Genomic DNA, 13,709 nt, shown 5'->3' with positions numbered 1-13,709 from the left:
AAAGTAAAATGTATTTACTTTAACTTTAAGAAGTAATTTCTCTGTAGAGTTATATTTGTTCTAAGATAGCTTAGAAAACAAATACATTTGTCAGTGTCTTTTTATATAAAATTTGTCTGGCAGAACTTTGCTTTTTTAATAAGCTGATAATTTTTATAATTTCCTGAATTGTATTTTATACACAGGCCTAAGAAGTTGACACTAAAAGGTTATAAGCAGTATTGGTGTACTTTTAAAGATACATCTATTTCTTGCTATAAAAATAAGGAGGAGTCCAGTGGAACTCCTGCTCATCAAATGAACTTGAGAGGTAAGAAAATTTTCATTTACACATGCCTAGATATATATTTGATCTCTCACTTCTTTACTTTTGTTTTCTTTCACTTCTCTCTCATATATATCCATTAAAGTATAAATTGAGAGTTGAAAGGGAAAGTAGAGATCATTTAAATTGAACCGTTTATTTTACACTTGAGTTTCTGAGGCTAGTCATTTAAGTGATTTATTGAAGGCCACACAGCTATCTTTATAGATATGACAGTGATAATTATTTTTTCTTCCTGAGTTTTTCTTTTCTGTTATCTTACAGTTGTCAGGTGAAGATGTACCTGTTGAATGTTCATGTCAAAATTTGCAATGCTTTATCCAGCATAAACTCTTCAATTTTCATGTATTAAGTGTTTTTCTAACAGTACACGTGGCATATATACTAACAAAATATATTTAATTATTGAGAGGCAAGAGGTGTGTATAGAACTTTTTGCTTTAGGGGAAGGGGAGAATGTATTTTCAGTGAAAAATACCTGGCAAAATAAAATATCAAAGTGAAATCAAAAAGGATGAAAAGCAGCAGTTAGTACGATGGATAGAGTGATAGAGTTGGAGTCAGGAAAAACTAAGGCCAGTCCTTCCTCAGACACTTAGTATCTACTGGATCCTGGGCAAGTTTTTAACCTCCATTTGTTTCAGTTTACTTATCTATAAAAAAGGGGACAGTAATAGCACCTATTCCCAAAAAGTTGTTATAAAGATAAAATGAGATAAATATTTGAAAAGAATTTTGCAGACCTTAAAGGGCTATGTGAATATTATTGTTATTAACATTGTTATTAATTCCCCTGGTAATGTTTTTAATGTTTTATTTTACAAAAAGAAGGGAAAATTCTACATAAAAGTATTGCTTACTTCAATTTTTGCTATTTTTTCAATGAAAAACATTTATCTTTTCCTTCAATTTCCATCTTCATCCTCTACAACAAAAAAAGAAAAAAGAAAAAACACTTGTAATAAATATGCATAATCAAAACAAATTCCCATATTGGCCAGATATGTCCAAAATTTTGTGTCTCATTCTTCATGTTTAATCCATCGCCTTTACATTAAAACGGCGTAACATTCTTCATTATTAGTTTTCTGGAATCCTGATTGATGATTACATTGAACCAAGTACTTAGTTTTTCAAAGTAATTCATTTTTATAGCATTGTTATTAAGACTATAAATTATTCTCTTGGTTCTGCTTACTCTACTCTGCATCAGTTTATTTCATTTGAGAACCTGCCTGATTAAGATCAGTCTTTCCCGGGTTTTCTGAAATGATGCCCTCCACCAATTCTGTTGGCAGTATATTTCATTATTTTTATTTTTATTTTGAGGAGCAATTAGAATTAAGTGACTTGCCCAAGGACAAACACCTAGTAAGTGTTAAATGTCTAAGGTCAGATTTGAACTAGATCTTCTGACTCCAGGGTCAGTACTCTATCCACTGCACCATCTAGTTGTCCCAATACATTTGATCCACATATCACAATTTCTTCATCCATTCCCCAATATATGAACAAACCTTCAATTTCTAGTCTTTTGACATAATAAAAAGAACTGCTTGTAAACATTGTATGTGTAAGTACTCCTTTTCTTTTCTTATATCTTTTTGCAGTATAGATTTAATAATGTATTTCTGGATCAGTGATTTATACATAATTTAGTAACTTCTTTGGGCAAAGTTCCAAACTGCTTTAATTTGTATAATTTCATTAATCAATTAATCATTGTATTTTTATTTGGACTTGGTCCTATGTGTACTTCTTTCATTATACTTTTGCCCTTAGATGGACCCATGATTTCAATATAGTCTTCCCTCTACTAATATAGATCATGACTACCTCATGCGTTGTCTTTCTTGCTAAATATTTGTTGAAATGAATTGAATTTTATTGAATCCTAAAAGTTATCAAAATGTGCATACCCTTTGACCCAGCAGAATCTCTACTGGGCTTATACCCAGGGAGATCTTAAGGGGGGGGGGGGACCCACATGTGCAAAAATGTTTGTGGCAGCCCTTTTTATAGTGGCAAGAAATTGGAAATTGAATGGATGCCCATCAGTTGAAGAATGGCAGAATAAATTGTGGTATGTGAATATTATGGAATATTATTGTTCTGTAAGAAATGACCAACATGATTTCAGAGAGACTTACATGAACTAATGCTAAGTGAAATGAGCAGGACCAGGAGATCATTATACACGGCAACAAGAGGACTATACCATAATCAATTCTGATAGATGTGGCTCTCTTCAACAATGAGATGATTCAAACCAATTCCATTTGTTCAGTGATGAAGAGAGCCATCCACATCCAGACAGAGGATTGTGGGAACTGAGTGTGAACCACAACATAGCATTTTCATTCTTTCTGTTGTTTGCTTGCATTTTGTTTTCTTTTTCAGGTTTTTTTTTTCCTTCTTGATCCGATTTTTCTTGTGCAGCAAGATAACTGTATAAATATGTATACATATATTGGATTTAACATGTTTTAACATATTTAACATGTATTGGACTACTTGCCATCTAGGGGAGGGGATAATTTGGAACAGAAGGTTTTGCAAGGGTCATTGTTGAAAAATTACCCATACATGTGTTTTGTAAATAAAAAGCTTTAGTAAAAAACAAAACCAAAAAAAAAAAATTATTGAATCCTATGTGATTTCTCATAATTTGGGTAGTAAGTTGTTCAGAGAATATTCAATCCTTTTTTGGTTATTTACCTCTGTGATAATGCTACTTCTTGTATACAAGTTGTCCTTAGTTAAATAGTGCAGTCTGTTTATTCTTGGCAAAATTTTAATTCTTTAAGATACAGTATTTATTTATTTGCAGTCATTACCATAGGAACAGGAGATGTGGTTGGATTGTCCTTAGTGCTCAAAAAAAACCAAAATGACATCACTATGTCAGGGTCAAGAACACAGTGTATCTAATAGTGGGTGATCTTGGAAGATTTGGGCACAAATAATTCATGTGACTATTTGGAGTGGAGATGTCTCTAAAGTTGCTCATTTCATGTTTCTTTTGAGCTACTGCAATTTTGTTTTGTAAGGTATTAGAAATGGGTTTTTGCAGCAGCAGGTATTTGGACTTCATTGAAAGTAATGCTGAAAAATCTCCCAAATCCAATATACCTCAATCTTATTTTCCTAGTCATTTTTTTAGTCCAGTTCATTTTTCTTTTGGCTATTGAGTGCATAAAATTGCCCCAAAATTTTTTTTCCATTGTACATAGTTATATCTTTCATATCATTATGGATCAGTCAGCTGAAAGGTCATCCAATACAATCTGTATTCAAAGAGGCATAATCTGTAATATACACAAGTGGTCATCCATTCTTCATTACTGACGGGGAATCTTCCATCTATTCATGTTGGCATGATTTAAAGAAAGGTTTACTACTTTTCCAGCCTGTGCTCTGGCCTGAGTGCTTGGTACTTTTCTATCCTGGAACTGTAAGGGGAATGCCTACTGTGGGCTCAGAGTATGGACAGAACAGCAGAGTTTTGCCTCGGTGCTAGCAAAGAGACCCTTGTAATCTTCCAGACTGTTGCACAATCCCCTTCCTGTCTGGAACTGAAAACTCCAGAAGTTGCCACTGCTGATTTCATTGGTTCCCAAAGCCTGTTCCTGGTTTGTTGGCGCTGGGACTATGCTGGCTTGGCCTGCACTCTCACACAGATGCAACACACTTTTCTTGCCAATCTTCTAAGTTGTCTTTGAAGTCTGTTGACTGAGAGGTCTACCTTCTACCACTGAGGTGGCACTGATTCAATTGCTCTGAGTTCCTGGTTTGCTAAGGTTGGGGTTATACTGACATTGTTTAGACTGTTCTTCAATCTCATTCTGGTATGACAGATCTTTCCTCTTGATCTTCTAAGTTGTCTTGGGCTGGAAAATTGTTTCATTCTGTTCTTTTTTTTTTTTTTTTTCTTTTTTGGTGCTGTTGCTCTAGAATTTGTTTAGAGAATTTGTTTAAAGGTATCTGGACAGGTTTAGGGGAGAGCTCATCTTGGCTCCACCTCCATCACAAGTTCATTTTATCTTTCCTATATTATACCTTATGGTTGCTAAATCTGTTCTTTATAATCCTTTTTATATTCTCTATCCCTCAGTTCTTTCCCAAACTGTCACTTCTTTTTAAAAAATAGTATTTTTTTCAATTACTTGTAAAGATGGTTTTCAACATTTATCTTTATAATTTCAGTTCCAGATTTTTCTCCTTTCCTCTCTTCTTCCCTCCCCCAGACACCAAGCAATCTAATATAGGTTAAATATGTGTGATCATATTAAACACATTTCCACATTAGTCTTATTGTGAAAGAAGAATCAGAACAAAAGGGGAAAATCATGAAAAAGTTAAAAAAAAAAAAAAAAAAGGAAAATGTGCTCCAATCTGCTTTCAGACTTCAGACTTCTTTCTCTGGATACGGATAGAATTTTTTCTATCGTGACTTGAAATTGTCTTAGTTCATTTTATTTCTGAGATGAGCTAAGGCATAGTTGATCATAGTACAATATTGCTGATACTGTATATAATGTTCTAGTTCTGTTTTTTTTTTTTTTTTTTTTTTTTTTTTCCCACTTAGCATCAACTAATGTAAGTCTTTCCATGTTTTTCTGGAATCTGTCTGCTCACCATTTCTTTTAGCACAATTCTGTTACATTCATTTAGCCACGACTTGTACAGCCATTCTCCTTCATTTATTCAATCTCCAATTCTTTGCCACAAAAAGACCTGCTATAAATATTTTTGTATAATGTAGGTCCTTTTCCCTTTTTCATGATCTCTTTGAGATACATACCTAATAGTGCTATAGCTGGATTATAGGATATGCAGAGTGTGATTTCCCTTTGAGCATAATGCCAGATTAATTGTTCCCCAGAATAGTTGGATCATTTCACATTTCTACCAACCATGTACTCGTGTCCCTATTTTCTCACATCTCCAATATTTATCATTATCCTTTTCTGTCCTATTAACTGATTTGATAGATATAAGGTGGTATCTCAGAGTTGTTTCAATTTGCATTTCTCTAATCAGTAGTGATTTAGAGCATTGTTTCATATTATTATATAGCTTTAATTTCTTCATCTAAAAACTGCCTGTTCAAACCGGTGCAGACAAGATTTAAGCAGTAAATTGGGAAACACATTTTACATCCAAGGATTTTTGATAAAGGCTTAATTTCTAAAATATAGAGATAATTGACTCAAATTTGTAAGAATACAAGCCATTCCCCGATTGATCAATGGTCAAAAGATATGAACAGACAGTTCTCAGATGAAGAAATTAAAACCATTTCTAGTCTTAAGAAAAAAAAATAAGCTATGCATACCCATTATATCCTTTGATCCAGCAGTGTCTCTCCTGGGCCTTTATCCCAAATAGATTATAAATAAGAGGAAAAAACCCACACATAAAAACGACCTATTCATATCCTTTGACAATTTATCATTTGGGAAAACTTGTATTCTTATAAATTTAACTCCCTTTTGTATATACTTTAGAAATGAGACCTTTTGGGGGGAGCTAGTTGGTGCAGTGGATAGAACACCAGCCCTGAAGTCATGAGGACCTGAGTTCAAATCTGACCTCAGACACTTAACACTTCACAAATGAAGAAAGAAAGAAATGAGATCTTTTTATAAGAAATGCTGGCTCTAAAATTTGTTTCCCAGCTTTCCATTTTCCTTCTAATCTTGGTTACACTGGTTTTGTTTGTGCAAAAATGTTTTTAATTTAATATAATCACAATTATCCATTTTGGATTTTATATAGTTCTCTATCTCATGTTTAGTCATAAATTGTTTCCTTCCCCATAGATCTGACAGGCAAAATATTCCTTGCTCTCCAAATCTATTTACAGTGTCATCCTTTAAGTCTAAATCACACACTCATTTTGACCATATTTTGGTATATAGTATGAGATATTCATCTATGCCTTGTTTCTGCAATACTCATTTTCAATTTTCTAAGCAGTTATCAAATAGTGACTTCTCAGCCTAGAAGCTGGAATCTTTGGGTTTTTCAAAGAGTAGATTATTATATTTATTGACTATTGTGTATTGTGTACCTAACCCATTCTACTGTTCTTCTCTCTTAGCCAGTAACAACTAGTTTTGATGATTGCCTCATTATAATACTGTTTAAGATCTACTATGACTAGATCAGAGCTTATATGACTTTCAGGTATTTAGGTATATAAAACTGGCATACAATTAAAACATTTACTATTAGTAAATCATAACATCACAACTCCTACATTGAGTTACAAGATCTCATGTATGGTTGCAAACCACAATTTTAAGAGAGCTAGACCACCACATTCATGTGAATATTTTTTTTTTCATTAATTTCCTTGTACTTTCAGATAAATTTTTTTTTTCTGGCTCTATGAAATTCTTTTCAGTAATCTAATTGGTAGGATAATGAAGAAATAAATTAATTTGAACAGTTGGTGTTTTTCCAGTTGTTTAGATCTGACTTTTCTTGTGTTCAATGTTTTGTAATTGTTTTTAAGAGTTCTTGGGTTTGTCTTAGTAGGTAGATATTTCCACTCATATGAAAGCGTGTTCCAAATCACTATTGATCAGAGAAATGCAAATTAAGACAACTCTGAGATACCACTACACCTGTCAGATTGGCTAAGATGACAGGAAAAAATAATGATGAATGTTGGAGGGGATGCGGGAAAACAGGGACACTGATGCATTGTTGGTGGAGTTGTGAACAAATCCAGCCATTTTGGAGAGCAATTTGGAACTATGCTCAAAAAGTTATCAAACTGTGCATACCCTTAGATCCAGCAGTGCTACTGCTGGGCTTATACCCCAAAGAGCTACTAAAGAAGGGAAAGGGACCTGTATGTGCCAAAATGTTTGTGGCAGCCCTGTTTGTAGGGGCTAGAAACTGGGAAATGAATGGATGCGCATCAATTGGAGAATGGTTGGGTAAATTGTGGTATATGAATGTTATGGAATATTATTGTTCTGTAAGAAATGACCAGCAGGATGAATACAGAGAGGCTTGTAGAGACTTACATGAACCGATGCTAAGTGAAATGAGCCGAACCAAGAGATCATTATATACTTCAACAACGATACTGTATGAAGAAGATGTATTCTGATGGAAGTGGATTTCTTTGACAAAGAGAAGATCTATCTCAGTTTCAGTTGATCAAGGATGGACAGAAGCAGCTACACTCAAAGAAAGAACACTGGGAAATGAACGTAAACTGTTTGCATTTTTGTTTTTCTTCCCAGGTTATTTTTCCTTCTGAATCCAATTCTTTCTACGCAACAAAAGAACTGTTCAGTTCTGCACACATATATTGTATCTAAGATATACTGTGACATATTTAACATGTATAAGACTGCTTGCCATCTGGGGGAAAGGGGGTTGAAGGAGGGAGGGGAAAAGTCAGAACAGAAGTGAGTGCAAGGGATAATGTTATAAAAAATTACCCTGGCATGGGTTCTGTCAATAAAAAGTTATAAGTATTTAAAAAAAAAAAAGAAAGAAAGAAATAGATGTTGTATTTTGTCAAGCTTTTTCTGCATCTATTGAAATAATAATATGATTTCTGTTGCTAATATTGAACTAATCTGCATTCCTGATATAAATCCCACTTGGTATAATGTATTATTAATAATAATAATCTGCAATGTCTTTGATAACTTTTTATTTAAAATGTTTGCATCCATATTCTTTTAGGTACATTAGTCTATAGTTTTCTTTCTCTTGACTCTTTCTAGTTTAGGAATTAGCACTATATTTGCGTTGTAAAAGTAATTTGGCTGGACTCTTTCTTTACCTATTTTTCTAAATTGTATTGGAATTGATTTTTAAATGTTTGATAGCATTCATTTGGGCCTAGAAAATTTTTCCTAGGGAGTAGTAATTGTTGGTGACTTAACAATTTTTTTTCCCTAAAATGGGATTAAATATTTTATTTTCTCTTCTATTAATCTAGGCAGTTTATATTTTTATAAATATTCATTGGGCAAGATGTTTCTTTAATTTTTTTTCTTCATTTGTGGTGATAATTTGGTTTTCTTATTTCTTTTTTACAATCAAATCAAGCAAAGATTTATCTATCTAAGGATTTTTTTCATAAAACCAGCTCTTAGTTAAGTTTTCTCACTTTTAGTTTTATTAATCTTTCCTTAAATTTTCAGAGTACCTAATTTGGAATTTAAGGGTTAATTTGTTCTTTTTCTATTTTTTTTTTAGTTGCATGCCCCCAATCCATTGGTCTCCTTTTCTCTATTTTATTCATGTAAGCATTTAGAGAGAGAAAATGTCCCCTAAGAACTGTTTTGTCTGCATACCATAAATTTTGGTATGTTGTCTCATTACTGTTACTCTCTTGGGTGAAATTGGCAATTGTTTCTATGATTTGTTCTACCCGCTCTTTCTTTAGGATTAGATTATTTAGTTACCAATTAACTTCATGATCTGAAAAAGATACATTATGAGGTGGTATTTTTTGCCATCACACATAGTCAGTTTTTCTTTTAAGTTATATATACTGAGAAAACTGTATATATTCCTTTCTTATACTTATTAATTTTTTCCCAAGATCTTTCATCTAATTTTCCTAAAATTCTGTTTAAATATTTAATTTCTTTTTTATTTTGTGGTTACATTTATTCTAAAAGGGGAAAATTGAAGTCTTCTACTAATATTATCCTATTGTCTCTTTCTGTAACTCACTTAACTTCTTTCCTAAGAATTGGGATATTATACCACTTGGAACATATATGTTTAGTATTGATATAACTTCACTGTCTATGATACCTTTTAGCAAGATATAGTTTCCTTCTTTGTCTTTTAATTAGATCTATTTTTGCTTTTTGCTTTTGTCTGAAACCAGACCCTGCCCTTGCTTTTTTGTACTTTGGCTGAAGCATAATATATTTTGCTCCAGCCTTTAACTTTTAGTCTGTGTGTGTCTCTGCTTCACATGTGTTTTTTTGTAAAACATATTGTAGGGTTCCAGTTTTTAATCCATTGTTATCTACCTCTGTTTTATAGGAGAGTCCACCCTATTCACTTTCATAGTTATTACTTGTATATTTTCCTCCAATCCTGTTTCCCTGCAAAGTTTATAATTTTATCTCTCCTTTCACTTCCTCCTTTCCAAAAGTTAAGCTAATCATTAGTGAGTTCAACATTATACTCTTTGAATTCCATTTGACTCTTTTACGTTCTTTGTCTTGTTGTCATTCAAGTACTAACGTAGAATTATTCCAACCTCCTCTACTTCTTCTCACCTGCTACTGAATGATGGATTTATCTATCACCATACTGACTATATCCACTACAAATTTGTTAGATAATCTCAATTGGCCCTTCAAAAAGACATTGCTATATAATCCCTATACTCTGTTTACTTCTTGAAACTCCTTGACATCTTTGCCCTTTTCACTTTTTTTACTGCAATCCTTTGATGACTCCTTAGCTAAGCTAATTTCCCCACTTAAACCTTTCACCTCCTGTCTTCTGTATTTCTAATCTTCGGTTGCTTCCCATCTATTGCCTCAATTTTCAACAACTCTCTCCTATCATTAATACTTTTACCTAATTCCTACAAGCTTTTTTCAATCAGAATGTTACTTACATTTGGGCAGTCAAGATCTGTGTTAAATTCAGCCTTAACCACTCATTAGGAAACTTACTTAACCTTTTTTCCCCCTTCAGTTTCTTCATCTGTAAAATGGGAATAATAATAGCACTTAGCATCTAGAATTGTTATGAGGATCAAATAAGATAATAATGGTAAAGCAGGTAAATGTTAGCTGCTAGTGTTTTCGTTATCATATATTCAGTTTTTGTTTCATTGATTCATTTATTTAACTTTAGAATTATGGTTTAACATCACTAAACTGAATCAATAATTATTTTATAATGCCGTCCTTGAAAATTTTCTACTCTCTTATATGACCTACAAATTAGATCTTTTTAACCAAAATACTTAATTACTTTCTTTTAGAATAATTGAAATAAATTCCAGGGATGGGTTTAATATTTTCATCCCTCATATATTTTTATAAATGAAAGAATATATTCTTTGAACTTTCTTTAGAGAAGAATTAGAGGTAGTAATCTGTTAAAATTCTTGAAATTTTTTCCATGAATATTCAGCTTCAAAAGTTTTTGATAAAAATTAGAATTATGTCTAAATAAAGCTTTTCTTGAACTTGTCTCAAAGTTTTTCTTTTGTGAAATTCCTTAGAAATATTGCCGTCATTTATTCATATATTCCTTTCTGATGTCTATAAAAATAGGAATTTGTACAATATCATTTTCCATATATAAGAGTTTTGATCCTGTGTGGCCTCTGGAATAAACATTGATTGATGCATGTTCTCTGAAACCTTTGCTATATCTACTATTCTTGAGCTATCAATACCACAATTTCCTGTAATTAACAGAATCTTTGTTTCTGAAAATTTTCCCCAAAAAAGAAATTCTGATATTGAGCTTTATTTTCCACTTTCTCATTTTTGCAGTTGCACATCATTTTATTTAATAGATTTGTTACCAAAATATTATGAGTTTAATTTGTTGTTGTCATTCATTTGTTTTAGTCATGTTTGATTCTTCATGAGTACATTTGGGATTTTGGCAAAGATAATGGTTTGCCAGTTTCTTTTCCAGTTCATTTTACAGATGAAGAAACTGAGGCATATAGGGTGACGTGATTTGCCTAGAATAATAACGATAGTAAATGTCCAGTTGAACGCATGAGTCTTCCTAGTCCTAGTGTTGGCCCTCCATCTAATTTGCCACTTAGCTATTGGAAATTTTTTGTAATTTGTTATAGTTTGACAGTGATTGCTGTTAAAGAAATCATTTATAAATACTTATGTAAAATTAGAATTCCTTTCATTAAAGAAAATAACTATGCCAAAGATCACTTAAATCCACCAAACCAGAATTCTACAAATATAAATTTAAGATATCTTTAAAGAGTTTGCATTCCATAACAGTGATAATAAATATTTTGAGTCACTACAAAATGAAAGATTTTACATAAGGTTTGGAATTTTGTGTGTGACAATATAGAATTGTCTGTAAATTTTTTTTATATAAATAATTTTCTCATTTTAAATTCTAGGATGTGAAGTTACTCCAGATGTAAACATTTCTGGTCAAAAATTTAATATTAAGCTATTGATTCCAGTTGCAGAGGGTATGAATGAAATCTGGCTTCGTTGTGACAATGTAAGTTATTCATTTAAAGTACACTATAAGTCTTGGTTCTCACTTTCATATGTAAGGTCCATGTAATCAACAAAACACTTTATTATTATGTTTTTTCATGCTTATTTGAATTTTATTATACTTATGTTTACTTAAATTTCATTATTAAATTTTTCTGCAATTGAAGGAAAAACAGTATGCACACTGGATGGCAGCTTGCAGATTAGCCTCCAAGGGCAAGACCATGGCAGACAGTTCCTATAACTTAGAAGTTCAGAACATTCTTTCATTTCTGAAGATGCAACATTTGAATCCAGATCCCCAGTTAATACCAGAACAAGTCACAACTGATATTAATCCTGAATGTTTGGTGTCACCTCGATACCTAAAGAAGTATAGAAATAAGCAGGTATTCATTTCTTCTTAGTATGGTTTTATTGTATTTCATTTTGAGAGAAAGAGTGTATGTGTGTGTGTGTTTAAATTTCAAATTTAGGTTTTTGTTTTTTTAATTTACTTAGAAATTTTAGTGAGTTTCATGCCAGGTAGATGGAAAATCTAAATTTAGTTTCATTTAGTTTAGATTTAAATGATCCATTTAATAATAAAATACATTAATCATTCATCTGGGGAATTGCACATGGTTTATGCGACATTGATATTTTCACATGATATGGTAAGGAAAATATTAAGGAAAGGAAGAAATTTTATCTTAGACATATTTATGAAATGTTGATTTCAGTTTTAAAAAGAAAAGAAAAGCAAAGAATTAAATTCATTACAATTCTTTTAAAAATGCTCCATAAGTAAATTTTTTAAGGATACAATTTCTGTAAGTTTTCCAAAATCATCAAGATGTATCCTTAGCTTTTAACACTTAGCATACATACATGTCATTATCAAATGTGTATCAGATGAGAAGATTAAATATAATAATGAAAACTACCGAGTGTTTAATGACACTCAAATGAAGTTATGCAAGCCCTTTCACATAGATCTTTAAAATAGCATAGTTATCCACAAAGCCATTGTAGTCAGTTTATCTGAATTCAAGGCCGATATTAATGGCCCTCCTTAGTTGTATAGATGTTGATTTCTTTTTATAGTAATGTTTTTAAAAATTATATCCTTTCTTCTTTGGTTTTTTCATTATTGACTTAGATTTCATTGGCATGGTATAGTATTCTTTCCACCAGTTAATTTTTATGTACTCATTGGTAAGTAGTAGGTGGAGGGCAGTTTTTATTCGGCTTTATCCCACCAAAGTGTTTGTAAACTGAAAAATTTGAAAGCCATTAGTTTTTATGACTCTTTATTCCTATGAATCCGTATTGATCAGAGGTGTATTGTACTTTTGAATTATTTAGTCAGAATTTTAATTTCATTTTAGTCTCTTGAATCTGTTTCACATTCCACAAAAAGATTAACATCCTAAGGCCTGCCGTATATGTATTTTGAAGTAATAATAAACAGATTATCTAAAGAAAAAAGTTGCTCTGCTTTTACGTCAGATATTAAATATTGTCTACTTAAGTAGAGTACTTTTTTTTTTTTTTTTTTTTATGTCTACAGTTCCTGGAATATAGACAGTAGTGCCTTTTTTTCCTTTCTCCAGGAAAAAAGATTCAAAAAGCAAATAGTAATTGAAGGCTTTGGTTTACTGCTTTAATTTTAGAAACAATATATTCATTGTAGTATTTAATGCCCTTGAATTTTTTATTTTACTTATCCCAAAGAGCAGTGCATGGATGGTATTACTTTTCACTGACTCTGAGATGATGAATTATTTTGAATATATATATTATATTCCCCCTTTGAAAACAATGGTTCTCTTGGAAATGAAATAAAAGTATATATTTTTCTCATATATTTTATTACCCACAAATGTGTGCTCATATAGAAGCTTATTGTTTTAGTAACACAAAATTTTTAAATGATTTCAAATAGTTCTTAGTATGGTTCTCATATAAAAATTGGATCTGTGCTTCCTTGTTTTCATTTCCATGCTTACATTAATTTTGCTTGATTTCTTCCTAAGGAATTTTGCATGGTTTTTGGCTATAATTTTATTTTGCAGTTGACTATGACTTTTTCTTTGCTTTGTTGCCATTTTTCTGATTCCTTTTTTTTTTTTTTCTTTCTGCTTCTTTTTTCTTTCCTTCCATTGCCATCC

The 13,709-nt window shown here is 31.7% G+C and overlaps 1 protein-coding gene across 4 annotated transcripts in view; it reads left to right on the top strand.

Annotated features, from left to right (window-relative positions):
* The window catches only part of FERMT2 (fermitin family member 2), a 95,655-nt gene that overhangs the window by 72,431 nt on the left and 9,515 nt on the right, over positions 1-13,709 (top strand). For all 4 annotated transcript variants that reach the window (XM_012549293.3, XM_003756419.4, XM_031952841.1 and 1 more), the window contains 3 exons: positions 186-310; positions 11,451-11,557; positions 11,724-11,945. In XM_012549293.3, the coding sequence (XP_012404747.1) occupies positions 186-310; positions 11,451-11,557; positions 11,724-11,945 (454 nt within the window). The remainder of the gene's footprint in view (positions 1-185; positions 311-11,450; positions 11,558-11,723; positions 11,946-13,709) is intronic.

The sequence above is a fragment of the Sarcophilus harrisii genome, chromosome 2 (genome assembly GCF_902635505.1).
Source record: "Sarcophilus harrisii chromosome 2, mSarHar1.11, whole genome shotgun sequence".
Classification (NCBI taxonomy): domain Eukaryota; kingdom Metazoa; phylum Chordata; class Mammalia; order Dasyuromorphia; family Dasyuridae; genus Sarcophilus; species Sarcophilus harrisii.
The sequence above is the reverse complement of the archived record's forward strand: the minus strand, read 5'-3'. Positions and strand labels throughout refer to the sequence as shown.